This window comes from Micropterus salmoides, unplaced genomic scaffold (genome assembly GCF_014851395.1).
Source record: "Micropterus salmoides isolate LMB-PRFRI ecotype aquatic unplaced genomic scaffold, ASM1485139v1 Ms_hic_scaffold_2, whole genome shotgun sequence".
NCBI lineage: Eukaryota > Metazoa > Chordata > Actinopteri > Centrarchiformes > Centrarchidae > Micropterus > Micropterus salmoides.
In genome coordinates, this window is record NW_024041150.1 from 11,864,345 (window position 1) to 11,879,313 (window position 14,969).

Consider the following 14,969-nt stretch of genomic DNA (forward strand, 5'->3'; position numbering starts at 1 on the left):
GATTAGCCCGGATACCATGTCTGTCACAGCATGAGGTAGCGTCAGAGCCAGAAGATTCTGACAAACATCAACACATTCCCAAACAATCTGGAATCAGAGCAACCACAGCTGTTGGCTCGTAACAGAAACTATCTGTTCGGCTGTTTGTTGGACAACGGAGCGAGCGTGTGTTATTGTTTTTGCTCAAACATAGATCCAATACAGAAGGTACACAGGTTAATCTGTAACAACCCTACACGGTGGTTTAAAGCTGATTAGATACGCTTCAACTTATCTCAGATTAAATGGGATTTGATGTGTTGACTTGCTCAAAAATAAGTGTATTAGATCTGAGTAACTACATTCAAAAAACAATTTCAGTATGTCCTCATTTCCTTGTTTCACGTGCTGATCCAAAATACCCCAGAAAATGTCACACCAACAGTAGAGAGCCAAGGTGAAACCAGAATTTAAGTTCTGCTCCAGATGAAAGACAAGACATCTGTAATAATAGCAATTAGTAAAATATATTTGGCATCTTAAAAATCGGATTTTTAACAAACAATTTTGATAAAGGTTTTTTTTTTTAATTGTAAGATATATAACATACACAAAAGATGCATACTGAGCAATGGTGACACTGTTTCTAAATGACCTCAGACCTATTTTGTTTTTGCTGTATTGTAATGTCTTGTTACTTATCAGCCAACATACACCAATACAACGCAATAAGCTAATAGTTTTTAGCCAATCGCCCAGGAAGATTAACTTTCTGTAATTAGGCATTGTTAACCTTGGTTCCCAGGGCAGTGTTTTTCAACAGTGCTAAATGGGCACATATGCACCTTTTGGCTTCTGCAGTTTGGAGCCATGTTCTTTCAGCTAACGTCAGCTGCAAATGCTAGGATTACTTGGCTCAAGTTGACCTTTACTACTTTAACCAGTTTTGGTAACTGCAAATGTTAATATGTCAATATAGAATGCAAGATTTTCGGGCAGCATTTTACATGGTAGAATCTGTGTCGTTCTTTCAGTATGGGAATTATCTTGGAAAAAGTGGAAGGCTTGAAGAAGATATATATAACTGGGCACTGAAGCTACGGTAGCAGGAGAATGGTTGCACACCCTGACACCAACTAATGTGAAAGCACAGAAGCACAGTTAAATGGAAAGATTTCCACATCCAATTGAAAGCCTACATTGATGAATTTTACACAGAATTCAGTTTGAAGCTGCGGCTGTGTATTGGTGCAGGTGAACCTCTGACTTTTGTATTGGTTTTCCAGAGCACATTGATTAATCTTTAAAAAAATACATTCGTGCACATATCATTTTTAAACCTTCTTCTTTTCAGCCAAAGTGGTATTTGATGTATTTGATACAAAAGATGGACACTGGCAAGTGTTCTCTGGAATAGCGGGGCCTTCTGTTGTCATTACACACTAACACACACACACACATCTTCATGCTCTGCTCCTCTGCCTCTTGGAACAAGAATGTTGCAGTTTCCGCAGCTTTGACGCACATCTGACATAGATTAATTATAGAGGCTCTTCATTTCATTTAGCGAGTCTCACACATTCACACGTACACACACAGTACCAGAGGAATGGTTATTCAGTGCACCTTTTCTCCTGCAACAAATTGACTTCATCCTCAGCAGCCCTGCCTCAGCTCTCAGACCTCTTCCACTGTGCTCAGCATCACGCGGTTCTCTTCCGCCCTCGCTCTCCGAGCCCTCTCGGGTCTCAGACATGATTGCCTCCTCCTGTAAAGCTCCATCCACTCACACCTTTCCTGGCCCTTCTCCACGCTGCTTGACTGATCGGGAGAAATTGCACCGGAGACGACGGTTGCTCCTTCAACAATTTCATGGCCTAGTTTCTCAGATAAGAAAAACAGTCAAAAAAGGAAGGAGGAAATGATTGATTCACAGTCGGTCAGTCATCACTGCAACTGGAAAGCTCCATCCTGGAACCTTTATTTCCTTTTATTTACTGAACAATATTTTGTTGTTTGATAATTTCCAAATTTAGTGTAATAAAAGTGACCTTACTTTGTGTTAGGGTTAGAGCTTAGTGTCTTTTGTTGAGTTGATAAACAATATATTAAATAATTAACCAAATGCAGTTCAGATTTCAGGTGCAGTCAGTGGTGAGGATATCTCCTATGCAAAATGATGAAACTTAAAGAAACACTCCTGCTTTTGTGTTGTTTGTTATACCAATCGAATGTTATTGGTATTCAAAGAAGCCTAACGCGGATCTCTTGGAACCCAAAAGGCAGAGGGGAAAGTTTAATATCTTTTTAATATCTACATGTGTAGTCAAACTTCAATCAATCCAAAACACCAAAAGGTTGGTGAACTGATAAGTTTCCTGATAGTCTTTGCACAATCATTACTTGTGCCAATAAAGATGTGGGGATAAAGCTGAAAAAGTGAAGCATTATGCTGATATTCGGACTAGGAATATGTAGGCCACTGGCCTGCTAGCTATGTAGGCCACTGGCATCCTCATTCTTAATTCCACCTACAAAGCTCTGATTGGTTGAATTTCTATAACTGGGGAGCTGTCTGTGAGCACAGCACCACACCTATTTGAACTGCTGAGCGACTCGTAGATATGGGAAGCAATTCAGAGATGTGGAACAATGCTAGGGAGAGAATTCTTTAAGAATGAGATCCAGAATCTTGTTTTACAAACAAACAAATAATTTTGGGTGTTCAGGTCCTCAATATTGAATAGTGGTTTTCATAAAACTTGGGTCTTAATGATTTCGTTTCGCCCATCATTACTGTCTGTAATGGTAACATTGTACTTAACAAAATAAAATTGGTGGGAGTCAGACAATAAAGAACCCCCCATGTTAGCTAAACTCACTTGCAAAAGAAAACAAACGCAAGGTTAAAATTAGCACATTAAGTTTGACCTAATGTACTTGCCGTACAGTTTCTAATGAGCGACCCAAGCTGTAATAAACCAGAATTATCCATGGTCTTATGGTGCCTTTTTTGCGACAGCCATTGTGTAAAATTGCAGCTTTAAGTGCATTGTTGTGTCATTAAAAGAAAACACATTAACTGTCACTAAATGAGGTTGCCTGGCATCTTGTAATGCATGAAATAAGCCTTAATAGAGCATAGTTATTGTCACTGTGGCAACTCACAGTCACATCAAAGATCTAAAGAGAGCATACATCATCACATCTTTGTATGTTTACTGTTCGTAACCCTGTATGATAATCACTGCCTCTCAGGAGGAAAGGGAAGACTGTCAGGGCCCTCTCATCATATTCTTAGCATGTAGATTAGACACGCTTTGATCCATCTAATAAGCCCTCCTCTGGCACAGTGCGTGTTAGCTCGGCTTCACTGGAGCACAGAGGATAGGGCCTAGGCTTGGAGCTCCTTCTGATGCATGGAATCGTCTGTCTTCATCCCTGTCCATGTCCATGCACAGCCCCAGGCAGATAAGCATCAGTGGTGAATTCAACAGCGTTCCTCTTTGGTGTCCTCTTTTCCTGTTGTTTTTCACCATCAATTTGTCTTTTCCTGTTTCTTTGTTGTCTCGCCTTCTGTTTCTCTTTCGGTGTCTCTTAATGTTTCTCCACCTGCCTCTTTTCATCAAGCAAGTGTCTTGAACAGGACTTTTCTAACTTCTTAACCAGTGACTTCACAAACTCTCCATCCTTCCTAACCGCCTCAGTCCATTTTTCATCTTCTATCTTACCCTTTACGATGCATGGTATGCTAACTGAAACATGATCAAACATGTCACTACACAGTTTAAATGTGTGTAGACCTTACGTTGTGCTTTTATTTGCTCTTTAAGCCAGTGGGGGTGCAGCATGAAGATTAATTCTGTATAACCGTAACCTTAAGAAATCAGGAGTAGCAGCCCAAATCACTCAGAGCACAAACACCAGTGGCGGCTGTGAAAGATTGACAAATGGTTGAAGGGATGTGAGGATTAGGAAGCCGTTTGATCAGTAAATGTGCAGATACCCCACAACAAACTGAGTAAGCAGAGCCTCTGACCAGGCATTTTTAAGAATTTACTCTGAGATGTTAGCTCAGAGATATGAAGAGAGGCGGTGAAGTGGAAAAGGAAATGGAAATGCTTTTCCACAGAGCAAAGTCACTTGTGATTTGATGATTTGAGCTAGTTGAAAATAATGCAGACAATGAAATCCAATGAAGAGCTATGATTCTAAAAGGAGACCTATTATGCTTTTCCATATTTTATTAATGTTGGATGTTCCTGTTGAACATGGTCAAAGCTTCAAAAAATGAGGTACAAGTATGTAAAAGAAATCCTGAACACTCTGTTTTAAACTGCTTTTTCTACCAACGGCTCCGTTCTACGACATACGGAGCTAGATGGAGTTCTACATAAGGTCACTTGCTCCGCACAGCAACTCTCAGGCCTAGTCCACACGGACACGGATATTTTTATAACCGGAGTTTTTCCTCCTTGGTTTAAAAAAAATTCTCCGTCCACATGAAAACGCAAACACACACTATCACAGCCTAATAAAATTGTAAACAAAGCAGGCAGTGGCGCACACTCTGACGTCGCAAGGCAAAACCCCATCTTTACTGTCCACATGACAACACTGCAACCGGCATTTCTGAAAATCCTCACCCTGGCAGGGGTTTTCAAAAATGTTCGGTTTCAGTGACGGCTGAACCGCGTAAAAACAGTCACGGTTATGAAAATACCCGTGTTCGTGTGGACAGGGCCTCAGTCTGTCTGTACCGCTCAGCGACCACAACAGCCTGGTAACCTGCTACAGGTCTTGGCCAGTCAGAAGACAGTGGACTTTGAGGAGTGGGGAGACTTTTTGAACTTTGAATCATGAAAATCTGCCATGCAGGAGTCACAGAACTACAATATAGAACTGGAGATGCAATATAAAAGGTCTCCTTTAACCCTTTCTGCATATGAACCGTCCAAAATTACGTTCCATAACAGGGACCTCTGTCTTAAGGCCTCATGATTCTTCAGACCAACAAGGTTATATGACAGTTAACACTAATGTATGATAGTTAATACCTATTCCTAACTACCTAATAACATTTAAGGTTTTTGTCAAAAAGCCTGCTGTCATGCGTCTTGGGACACGGAATATGATGTATTTGGGGAGGCAGTGGGATAAAGCCGGGAGGTGTCATGCTTTTGGGTTTCTGGGTCATTATTTCCTGTTTTATTCTGGTTAATCCTTTCTCATGTGTCTATGATCACTTCACTTCCTGTCTCTGTGTTTTTTGCATTCTGTGTATGTGTGTTTTTCCTTCTGTCATTTATTCATTTGTTCCCCTTGTGTTTGGTGAATTTAACTTCTTGTGTTTACAGTTACTCGTTCTCTGAGGATCAGGTTTTCCTGTGTTTTCTGTTACTAACCACTCCACTTGTTTCTGATCACTTCACTTCCTGCTCATGTGATTGTTTGCTCCTCCCTGATCGATTCCACTTGTGCCTTGATAATCACAAACTCTTGTGTATTTAAGTCTGTGTTTTTCCATTGTTTAGTTTCATTTGCCCACTGGTCAAGCGTCCCCAGCCCTTTTCTCAATGTTTCCGTGTGTGTGAAAAATTTACCTGTGGTTGTTGGACCTTCTTTTGTTTTTTTTTTGGACTATTGCCCACTTCTGCTCACCTGTTTTTGACCCCGTGCCCGCCTCCAATCTACATAAGCTTTTTGGTTCTTTTTTTAATAATTAATAAACACCTTAAAACTGAACCTGCTCTGCCTGGTAACCTGCGATAGGGTCCAATCCTTTGTTTCCTGTGTCTGCGCTTGGCTCACTGTGACAGGAGGAGGCTAAGACAATAGGCCTTTTTCCCTGTTTCCGAGAGGAAAAATGATGTGCCTCTAGAAAGGGGTTTTCGAATGATCCAACAAGTGCTCAAAGCCCTTAGGACCTCCCCTTGTCTAAGGTGTTCCTTCTTAAATTAGATAATTAGTTTGTATGGCGTCTTAGGGCAAAAGTGACATACCACAATCAAACTCGGGGTGAAAATGCAATAATCATTTATATAACAGCACACATTTTCAGACAGTCTTTCCTTAAAAACATTCATGGTTTTGCATAAACCGGCTTAATTGACCTGCTTTCTCACCTCAGCACACATTGTTTTTGAATAGTGATCGGATTGTCTGTTCCGGAAAACACAGGAGACACAGTCTTCCCCAATTCCACCAGCAGCAAGCGGTTTCTTAAACTGTTAGATTATCTGACAGGCACTTTGTTTGAAGCAAAATTGCCTTCTTGACACTTCACACTTCTGTAACTTCTCCTTCCTTTATGTAAATCCTGACGCTCTTAACAGCGGCTGTCACCAGTACTCTCCCTTCTCACCTTGTCCCCCTTTTCACACTTCCCTCTCACCACACACTGTGACCCCTCTGTGACCAAGCAAGATTTTTCAACTGGAGCTAGGGAAGTTTCACAACTAAGTAGCTGAAAATTATGCAAGAGAAGTGGAAGTGCATCTGCTGAGCATGTGTGACTTGATGTTGGAATGACAAGTTTAATGATGAGGGAAAGAATGGCCTTGAATTCACAATGGGTTGTTTTGTTTGGAGCCATGCTCAGACATGGGAGATAGAAAGAAGAGAGAATACAGATAAGACCTGGCATTTGTCAGTTAATCCCACTCGATGGTTAGATCGTGGTGTAGTAAATTATTTCAAGAGAACGCAAACTCCATTTCTCCTGCATGAAAATCAGTAAAGCAACATGTCCATCCACCTCGCTGAATTCAACAACCTTTCTTTTCTCTATGTAAGGGGCACACTGCGTTATATATTGATACTGAATGTTGTGCAGAATTTACCAATATAAACATAATTCCTTGGAATTCAGTGCTGGTTTGTGCACATAGGCTGTTTTACATAAAGAGACTCTATGATCAATGGCCTTACTATGTGCAACTACCAACAAAGATTGAATACAAGTGAGATTCTTCATTCTCTATGGTGTGTTCAACACACAAGGTGAAAAGAGGAGCTGCAGCAATATGTGCAATATGAGAAAAATATGGTGTTGGAAATTAAACCATGTAAACCTGAGCCTTGTGTGATCTCTTTAAATAGTTTGTGCATGTGCATGTTCTACAACTGTTTTGTAGGCCTGCCAAATGTCATGAAAAGATGGTTCAAGATGTTTAATGTAGAAGGAAGCTGGATTTTATGTTCAGAAGGAATGCAACTAGGAAACACATAGCCACCGTAACTTTATGCAAAATATGTAATTAGAAAAGCTGGATGGAAGCAACAAAATTAGACAGTACTTCCACAATGATGCTTAAAAAGGTTTTACACTTGCTCAAGTTTTTTTCCCCCTTTTGTCCATAAAGACTTTGTGACAAAAAGTCAATAGAAACACGTTTGTCAAATAAATAATGATGTAGCAAATATTACATGACAGATCAGTTGTTTGGTCCCATTACACTGCACAACAATTCTGAACTTGGGTTTAAACATATTGAAATTAAGCAGAAAAAGACTGTCTGTAAATTATCTCCAATATTCCTTTCCACAGAGCTGTCAAACGCACTGCTGCACCTGTAGTGGAGATACGTCATAAATAAAGAGACCCCTCTCTGTCATGATCTTGCAAAGGAAAACAAGAAATATGGTCTCAAATGAGCTGAAACAAAAGAACTTTCCCAAAAGCTGTAAGGTCTAGACAGCCAAGCTCTTTTATCCCATGTTTTCTTCCTGACAGTGGAACCTTGTGCTGTTGGAAACGCACCAAATCCAAATTCTAATTGTTGCAACATTACTAAAATTAGACATTTCCTTTTGAATTTGAACCTAATTATAAATAAAAAATGCTGAAAGAAAATGCCAATGAACGTGTGTTTCCATACCATTATGAAAATATTTTTCTTATTTGAATAAGTTGAGCATATCTAAATTGCTAGGAGCACTCAATCCTCAGTCAGGTGCCATTAAACCACTGCAGAAGAACGCACAATGAAATTACATACTTAAAAGGCCGCTAGTCAAACTGTGAAAAACAATCAGGAAAGCAAAAGGAAATATGGCATTTAAGTTTGTTTCATGTACTTGGCTTAAAATGAATTGTGAATTCTTAACGATTGTGCCAAATGATTGCAGTCAGCTCAAATAATTGCATTCAGGCGATCATTGTAACTGTGTCAGGCCTAGACACATATGGACATTGGGCACTAAACCACTAAACTATCATTCCCAGATGTAAAATAGTGTCCGTCTGGAGCTGCAGGTGCTCGGTCATGCAATCCTGTAATTATCAGAATCAGAAATACTTTATTCATCCCAAAGTTGCTCACCTTGCTAAACAAGACATTAAAGAAAATCGTTCTGATAATAATGAATTCTGATAATGATGATAGCTGCAATGGATTTAAATCCTTAAAAATTGCCATATTGGGACAAAATAAATCAGAATGTTGCACATAAATTGAGCATTGCCATAGTTATCTGCATGTATAATTAGGAGGAACTCAATGTAAATAATTATTGTTAAAATAATTTAATTGCACCTTGAAAGAAGTAATTTTCTTGTTCAGCTTTTTATTTCAGAGCCCAGAAGTTTCTTATTTAAAAAGAAAACTCATCTGAACATGTTCCAATATGTCATTTTTACTGCAGCAAACATGGTGTACAGGATGTATGTTTGTCTTCAGGCCCCGGTGACACTTGGATTGCAGTTACATCCGCGGGCACCACAGATAATCTGCAGATCGTTGGGCTGGGTAATAAAGATGAAGTTCCTGATTTATAGCGGGTGGGTTGCGGATGGGTGAATTAGGGTGAAGCATCTTCCCATTCAGAGAGCCACTGTGCGCATTTACGTACGAGGCACAGCAGCATAACTTTATTTATCTTTATTGTTGTTTAAATCTCTTGACATGCATGGGTCAGGATCTAATGTTAATTAATGTTCTGTGTTCTTCTACGCATTCCTAAACTTCTCACACAGTCTAGGTTTATAAAGGGAAACCGTTTGAATTAAAGCAGCCGTGCTCCTGATCAATAAATCAATAATAATGAATAGAGAATAATACGACGTCCCACAGTGCATATAATCCATACTACTCCCTCTCTCTCTTTGTACTGTTTCCAACCAGACAAGTAGCATGCAAGTGACTCAGAAGATAGCCTGCAACCAGGTGGATTTTAGGTGGCTCTGACTGTCCAGACTGAAGTCTTATTTTAAAATAAATCTGACCTGTATCTGACATGTACCACTTATGAAAGTGGCTCAAATCCAAAAATCTGATTTCATGTGACAGGCTATTCACAAAGAAAATCTGATCTGAGTCTGATTTCAGAAAGGAAATCAGATTTGGGTCATTTTGGCCTGCACCCTCAACGCAGACTAAATGTACGCACATTGTCACTGTCACGCCAAAAAATGTATTAAACTGATTCTACACGTGCAAACTAGCGTATGGAAAGTCTACACACAAAACTGAATAAGTAAAGTTGATGAATGACGTCTGCAGTCTGTCACCCCTAATGTAGAATTCTAAGAAGTAGAGAGCAAGAAAATATGAGAGATTCTGACATTTTAATCTGACAAGACAGCTGTTGCTGGTGACCGAAAGAACACATGGTGTGGGAGGTACTGTTCAGGCGGTTCACTGATGGCCACATGCCCATATAGTTATTAAACATAGCATTAAACATACCACCCCAGCTCTATACGGTTTAGGAAGCTGTCTGTTTGATGCTGTTGTAGGACTAGCAGGCATGCAGTGTCACTTCAGATCATTCTGACAGAGACACACAGTTGCACTATTCCTCTTTTTTATTTTTTTGGGGGCGAAGGATGTTCTCAGTCGACAAGTGTAATGATTTCACAGTGCTTGTAAAGAGTTTATGGTGTTTCAGGCTCTTGTCAGCTATGGTGCAGCAGTCTTCCTTAAAGCAAACCCTGTCTGTAGAAAAGTAGAATGCAGCACAGAGAGGGTTTGCTTTAAGGAAGACTGCTACACCACAGCTGACAACACTTCATTTGCATAGGACTAGTTTGACCTGGGAATGTATAATTTCATTGCCAATTATTCTTTGTAACACGGGGGTTCCGTCTATGCACAAGAAGAAACACATTTGTTAACCTCTTCAACTTTTTTTTTTGCTAGTGGGATTCCACAACTTTCTGTGGATCATTGTTATTTTGCAGAACTGCTGTTACTCAATCAGCAACAAGGAACAGAATTTTAAAGAGGCTCACCTATGGAGGGAAAAAAGTATTTGGTGACAATATGTTTTCACCACTTCACCTCTCTGTATCTGTAAACTGTATTGTCCTAAAATAGAAAGAAAGAAAACAATTTTTAAACTGAGGATTTATAAAGGGAGCATGAAACTGTTGGGCCTCAAATAGTTTTCTCTGCAGAGATGCCAGTAGTGGAGAAATTCGTTTGAGGTTTATTTATATAAATACTTAAAGGGGCTATCTGTAAGTTTTTGACTTTAATAAATCAAATTTGCATTGTCTTATTGTCAATGGGCTCAAAACTCACTCAGAAATGAAGCACACGCCTGTTTTCACCGTTGCTTGCATCAGCCACTATTCTGCTTTTAATGTGGGGACACCGGGTCGGATTCTGCCCTGTGCGCGCTCCCGAGTCTCTCTGGTACTACAGCGACAACACGGCAGCTAACATGCAGTCCAACGTTAGGCTACGTTAGCTCGGACCTGGCGCTGTTTGCTTTGTAACTGTTCAGTTTAGATTTATTGCCTTTTACCAATACTCAGGTATACAGCTTCTCCACCTCTCAGTCGCTGTAATTAACGTGACCCACATGCTATACAACCCAGAGGAAGAGCCATCCACTGACACTACAGTAAAGTTACTGACTGCAGTCTAACTGTTATAAAGTGTGACACAATCTCGTTATAATATTCAGTCCAGCTTACTAACCGTTTCGTTATCATCCAAAACATGTAGCTGTGCTGATACTGCTGAGCCTCCGGAGACAGATTCACAGATAGTAAAGATGGTTACTGAAAGTAGCAGGCAAGCTAACGATGTAGCACATCAGCTAAATGCAGTAAATGTAACATGATCATGTAACGAGCATGGATTAGTTCAACCTGCAGCTGATAAAACTATTACTGTAACGTTGCAGTGGGAGTTTACCTGAGTTTCCAGCATGTTGTGTGAAGCTGTCTCCCTGCCTGCCCATAGACAGTAGAGAAAAAAATGATTAGTTTCAGCTCTAATCAGAATGTAGTTTGAACATGTATTCCCATATCTATTAAATAAATACTGGAAAAAACATTTATTCTTAAATACATCTTAGGGAATAGATGAATGAAATGTATTTATTTTCCACTCAGGTAATTAATTGCCTTTGGGCAGCTTGTTGACTTGCTGACTGTTCCCTGCAGGCTGAACACTGGCTGAAAATGGTCAAAATGGTGTTTTAAATGCACTTTGATGCTTTTAAATGCAATTTAAGCTGAGTGTTCCTGGCGAGCTTTTTAACTGCTATGACCTGATCTGATCTCTCTTCTTAACCCGACAGGAAGTGTACCCAGTCAGAGGGGAAATAGTGCTCTCATCAAATGATCTCCAACTGGTGCTACAAATGGAACGTAATCAGTGAGTATTTTGTCTCTCGTACCATCTTTACTGCCCAAACACCTTTAAAAACCTCCTCTGTCTTCCACCTGAGAAAGACAAATTCATTGGGAGACAGATAATGTTGAGTGAAGTGATAATAGAAAATGATGATATAAAGCTCCCATCATGCCTCTGCGCTCTCAGCTGTGTCTTTAGCTCAGGGTTACTAAATGTTTCCAAATCTCGAAAGCTTTTTAAAGGTTGAATGGATAGCCTTAGGATATGGACGTGCTAGTGCTAATAGCAGTTGGTAGCTCAATAATCCTAAAGTTACAAGATTTTAGCTCTTATTTTACAAAGAATAGACTGGCAATTTTGTGAGCCCAGTTGGTCAGCACAGAAAGCTCTATGAATCACTGATGCTGAAAAGGACTCATGTTCCATTACACACATTATTTGACGGTCAAGGACGGTTGCTAGTCCCTGACTGTGAAAGTTTCAACCAATGGCATTTGGACCTTTTTCATATTCACCTCAAGTGAGATAAATAGGACATGCTCTTGAATCATAGCTTTAGCTACTTATTTGCTCCTTTGTAATGGGAGCAGGGAATGTGTAAGTGACGCACCTCAGGGCACAATGAGGAGAGAGGCTAATCAAGAGCACTGTGATCCATGGAGGGAATGTGGAACAGGGTTCAAGGCCGGCAGAGGTTATGATGATCCTGTGATAACATCAAGGGGAGCTCTGTCTGGTGCGAGCACATTAGCTGGAGACGTGCCGAGACTCCCAAGGCAGACCACTTAACATGCTTACAAAGCCCGGAGGTGGAGAGAACATGTCTGAACGCATCCCCTCTGTGCAGGGATCCTTAACCTAACAGATCCTCATTAGACTACTGACATGAGGATTTCATTTAAGAATCCTAGCTATAATAATTAATCGTAGAATTGCATATGTTCAGTAAGTAGGGAAGCCTACAGTCAAAAGATGTTTTGTAATGACTTTTAATAATATAATAATATGATAATAATAATAATTATATTATAAATATAATAATACATATATATCAGATAAAATAATTTTTTATCCATTTTTAAAATACATTTTATTTAAAGAGGGTTTATTATGCTCGTTTCCAAGTTCATACTTTTATTTAGGGGTTGTACCAGAACGGGTTTACATGGTTTGATTTTCAAAAAACACCATATTTTTTTCATTCTGCACATTTCTGCAGCTCCTCTTTTCTGTTTGTTGAACGCTCAATTTTAGCTACAAAATTAAGCGTCTCACTCTGTTGGTCCTTTGTTGGGAGTTGCTACTACTAGCCAATCAGAAGCAGAGTAGGGCGGGTCCTGACAAGAAGGGCCGCTTAACGCAGTAAACACGCTTCGATTCAGCTGTACATGTCCCAGAACCAGTTTTGCAACCTAGACTGGAGCAAGTTTTTAAGAGTGGCGCGTTATTAATTAGTAACTCCATTTGTCTTTCATACCTAACATTTTAACTGAGCTCTGTCTCTACATCACAGTAACAACTTTATGTCCACTGACTGCCTGCAGGGTATCTAACAGTCAGTAGGGAGGGTGGGGGTGAGGAGAGGCAGCAGGTGGACATTTTGTCAGTGTGTGTGCTACAGCTCAGGATGTTTCTCCACACTAGTTGCTCGGCGAGCATTATGAGATGCGTTACATAGTGATATAGGAGCTGTGTTTTCTGTGGGAGATGGTAACTCCCTTTGTGGTGGACTTTGGTCTTTACATGCACATGTGCTTAGATGCACAAAAAAGAGATATATTGCAATAAAGGAAAGGGGAAAATCCAAAAAGCAGAATATGACCCTCCTGGGCAAGCTGGAGGGTTAACCTGACCTGCTGTCATAGAGCCTTTTGGCCTGTTGGTATTTATACAGTATGTTGGTGTGGTAACGATTTAAAAAAAAAAAATCTTTACTTGAAGATCCAACTGGAATAAAAATATAGTGTACTTAAATCATTTTGTGGGACACATTGCACTGCAGGAATGTGACTTCAAAAGGGATGAGCAGGTGTGAGAGGCCTCAATGAGTGGCACATTGAGGATTTCAGGATTTCAGTCAAAGGCACCATACACATAGTGGATGCATAGGATTCCAATTGCTGGGAAACACACACTGATGACTTGGAGTAAGAGGAGACAAAAGGAGGAACTGATACAGACAGTTAGGCAGGCCGACAGAACCTGAGACAATGATGACATACATGAAACAGACAGGCAGTGACGAATGAGATGGAGAGGATGTGTAAACGTAGAGAGTTGACTGACAATACACGGAGTCTGGGCCAGGGAGCCGCAGTGTGTAATACAGGATGGCGAGTGGGCAGAGTCTGTGCTTATTTTAAACCAGCAGTTGAGTCCCAGCAAATCGCACATATGTCTGGACCGGCGAATGTAGGTCAGAGTAAGAGGGACACATTCTGCGGGAGCAATCGCTCTGCTGATTGAGGACTTACTGGGAATGTTACTGGAAACTAAGTTTATTTTATCTATTGGGCCCCTTCCACTGGGACAGGACTGGAACATGGCCAGGAACAAGCAGGGTGTTTAGAAGCCAAGATCAGTACTTTTACACTTATGGAAGGAGGAGAAAATAGATGTGGTTGTGATGAAAAAATATATATATTCAACAAAGACCTGAGTAAAACGAGATTGAATAATAAGGATGAAAAATATCTTGTTATAATAGAAAATAATAAAAGCACGTTATTACAAAGAGCAACATCTTTTTAAATTGATAAACGTATCTTGTTATCACCCCCCCTGTAGGATAAGCAGTTGATGATGGATGGATGGATCTTGTTACCATGATAACCATCCTGTTACAAAGAGATAAAGATTTTATTTATTTATGCATTTGTTTCAATATTTTTGTCTGTATTATTCTTCCTTTGCATTTTCTACCCTATTTATATCCCCCAAAGTATTTATTTCTGTCTTCCTCTTTTCCCTTTCTCTATGCATTTCTGCTGTATTATGCAAATGAGGGGGGTTGTCTCAAGGGATAAACTTCTTGCCAATTGGTTGATCAGTCAGACGGCAGAGGTCGACAAGCCTTGCACACCACAGTGACAACAGAGGCGTGTGACCTCTGATATACAGCAATTGTAAGTCGCTTTGGGTAAATGCAGTCATGTGAGCCGCAGCTAAATTTGGAGTGCACACGTGTTTGAGCCTTTATGGTAAATGCAGAATAATGGAGCAGAGTGAGCTGACAGGCAGGGTTAGCAACTTCACTCATTTTCTCATTTTACAAAGACAAGCGTTGCAGTATGAGAGTCTCACCTGAAGAGAGGCTGTGAAGTCGTCGTTGTACATGATACGAGCACCACATACTATATAATTTATCAAACTGGGTTGGACTTTTATTTGGATTATATT

The 14,969-nt window shown here is 40.1% G+C and overlaps 1 protein-coding gene across 1 annotated transcript in view; it reads left to right on the forward strand.

Moving 5' to 3' along the window:
* Nucleotides 1-14,969, forward strand: part of adam19a (ADAM metallopeptidase domain 19a) — a 210,938-nt gene that overhangs the window by 84,478 nt on the left and 111,491 nt on the right. Inside the window, exon 3 of the mRNA XM_038731082.1 lies at nt 11,515-11,591. Within this exon, the coding sequence (XP_038587010.1) occupies nt 11,515-11,591 (77 nt within the window). The remainder of the gene's footprint in view (nt 1-11,514; nt 11,592-14,969) is intronic.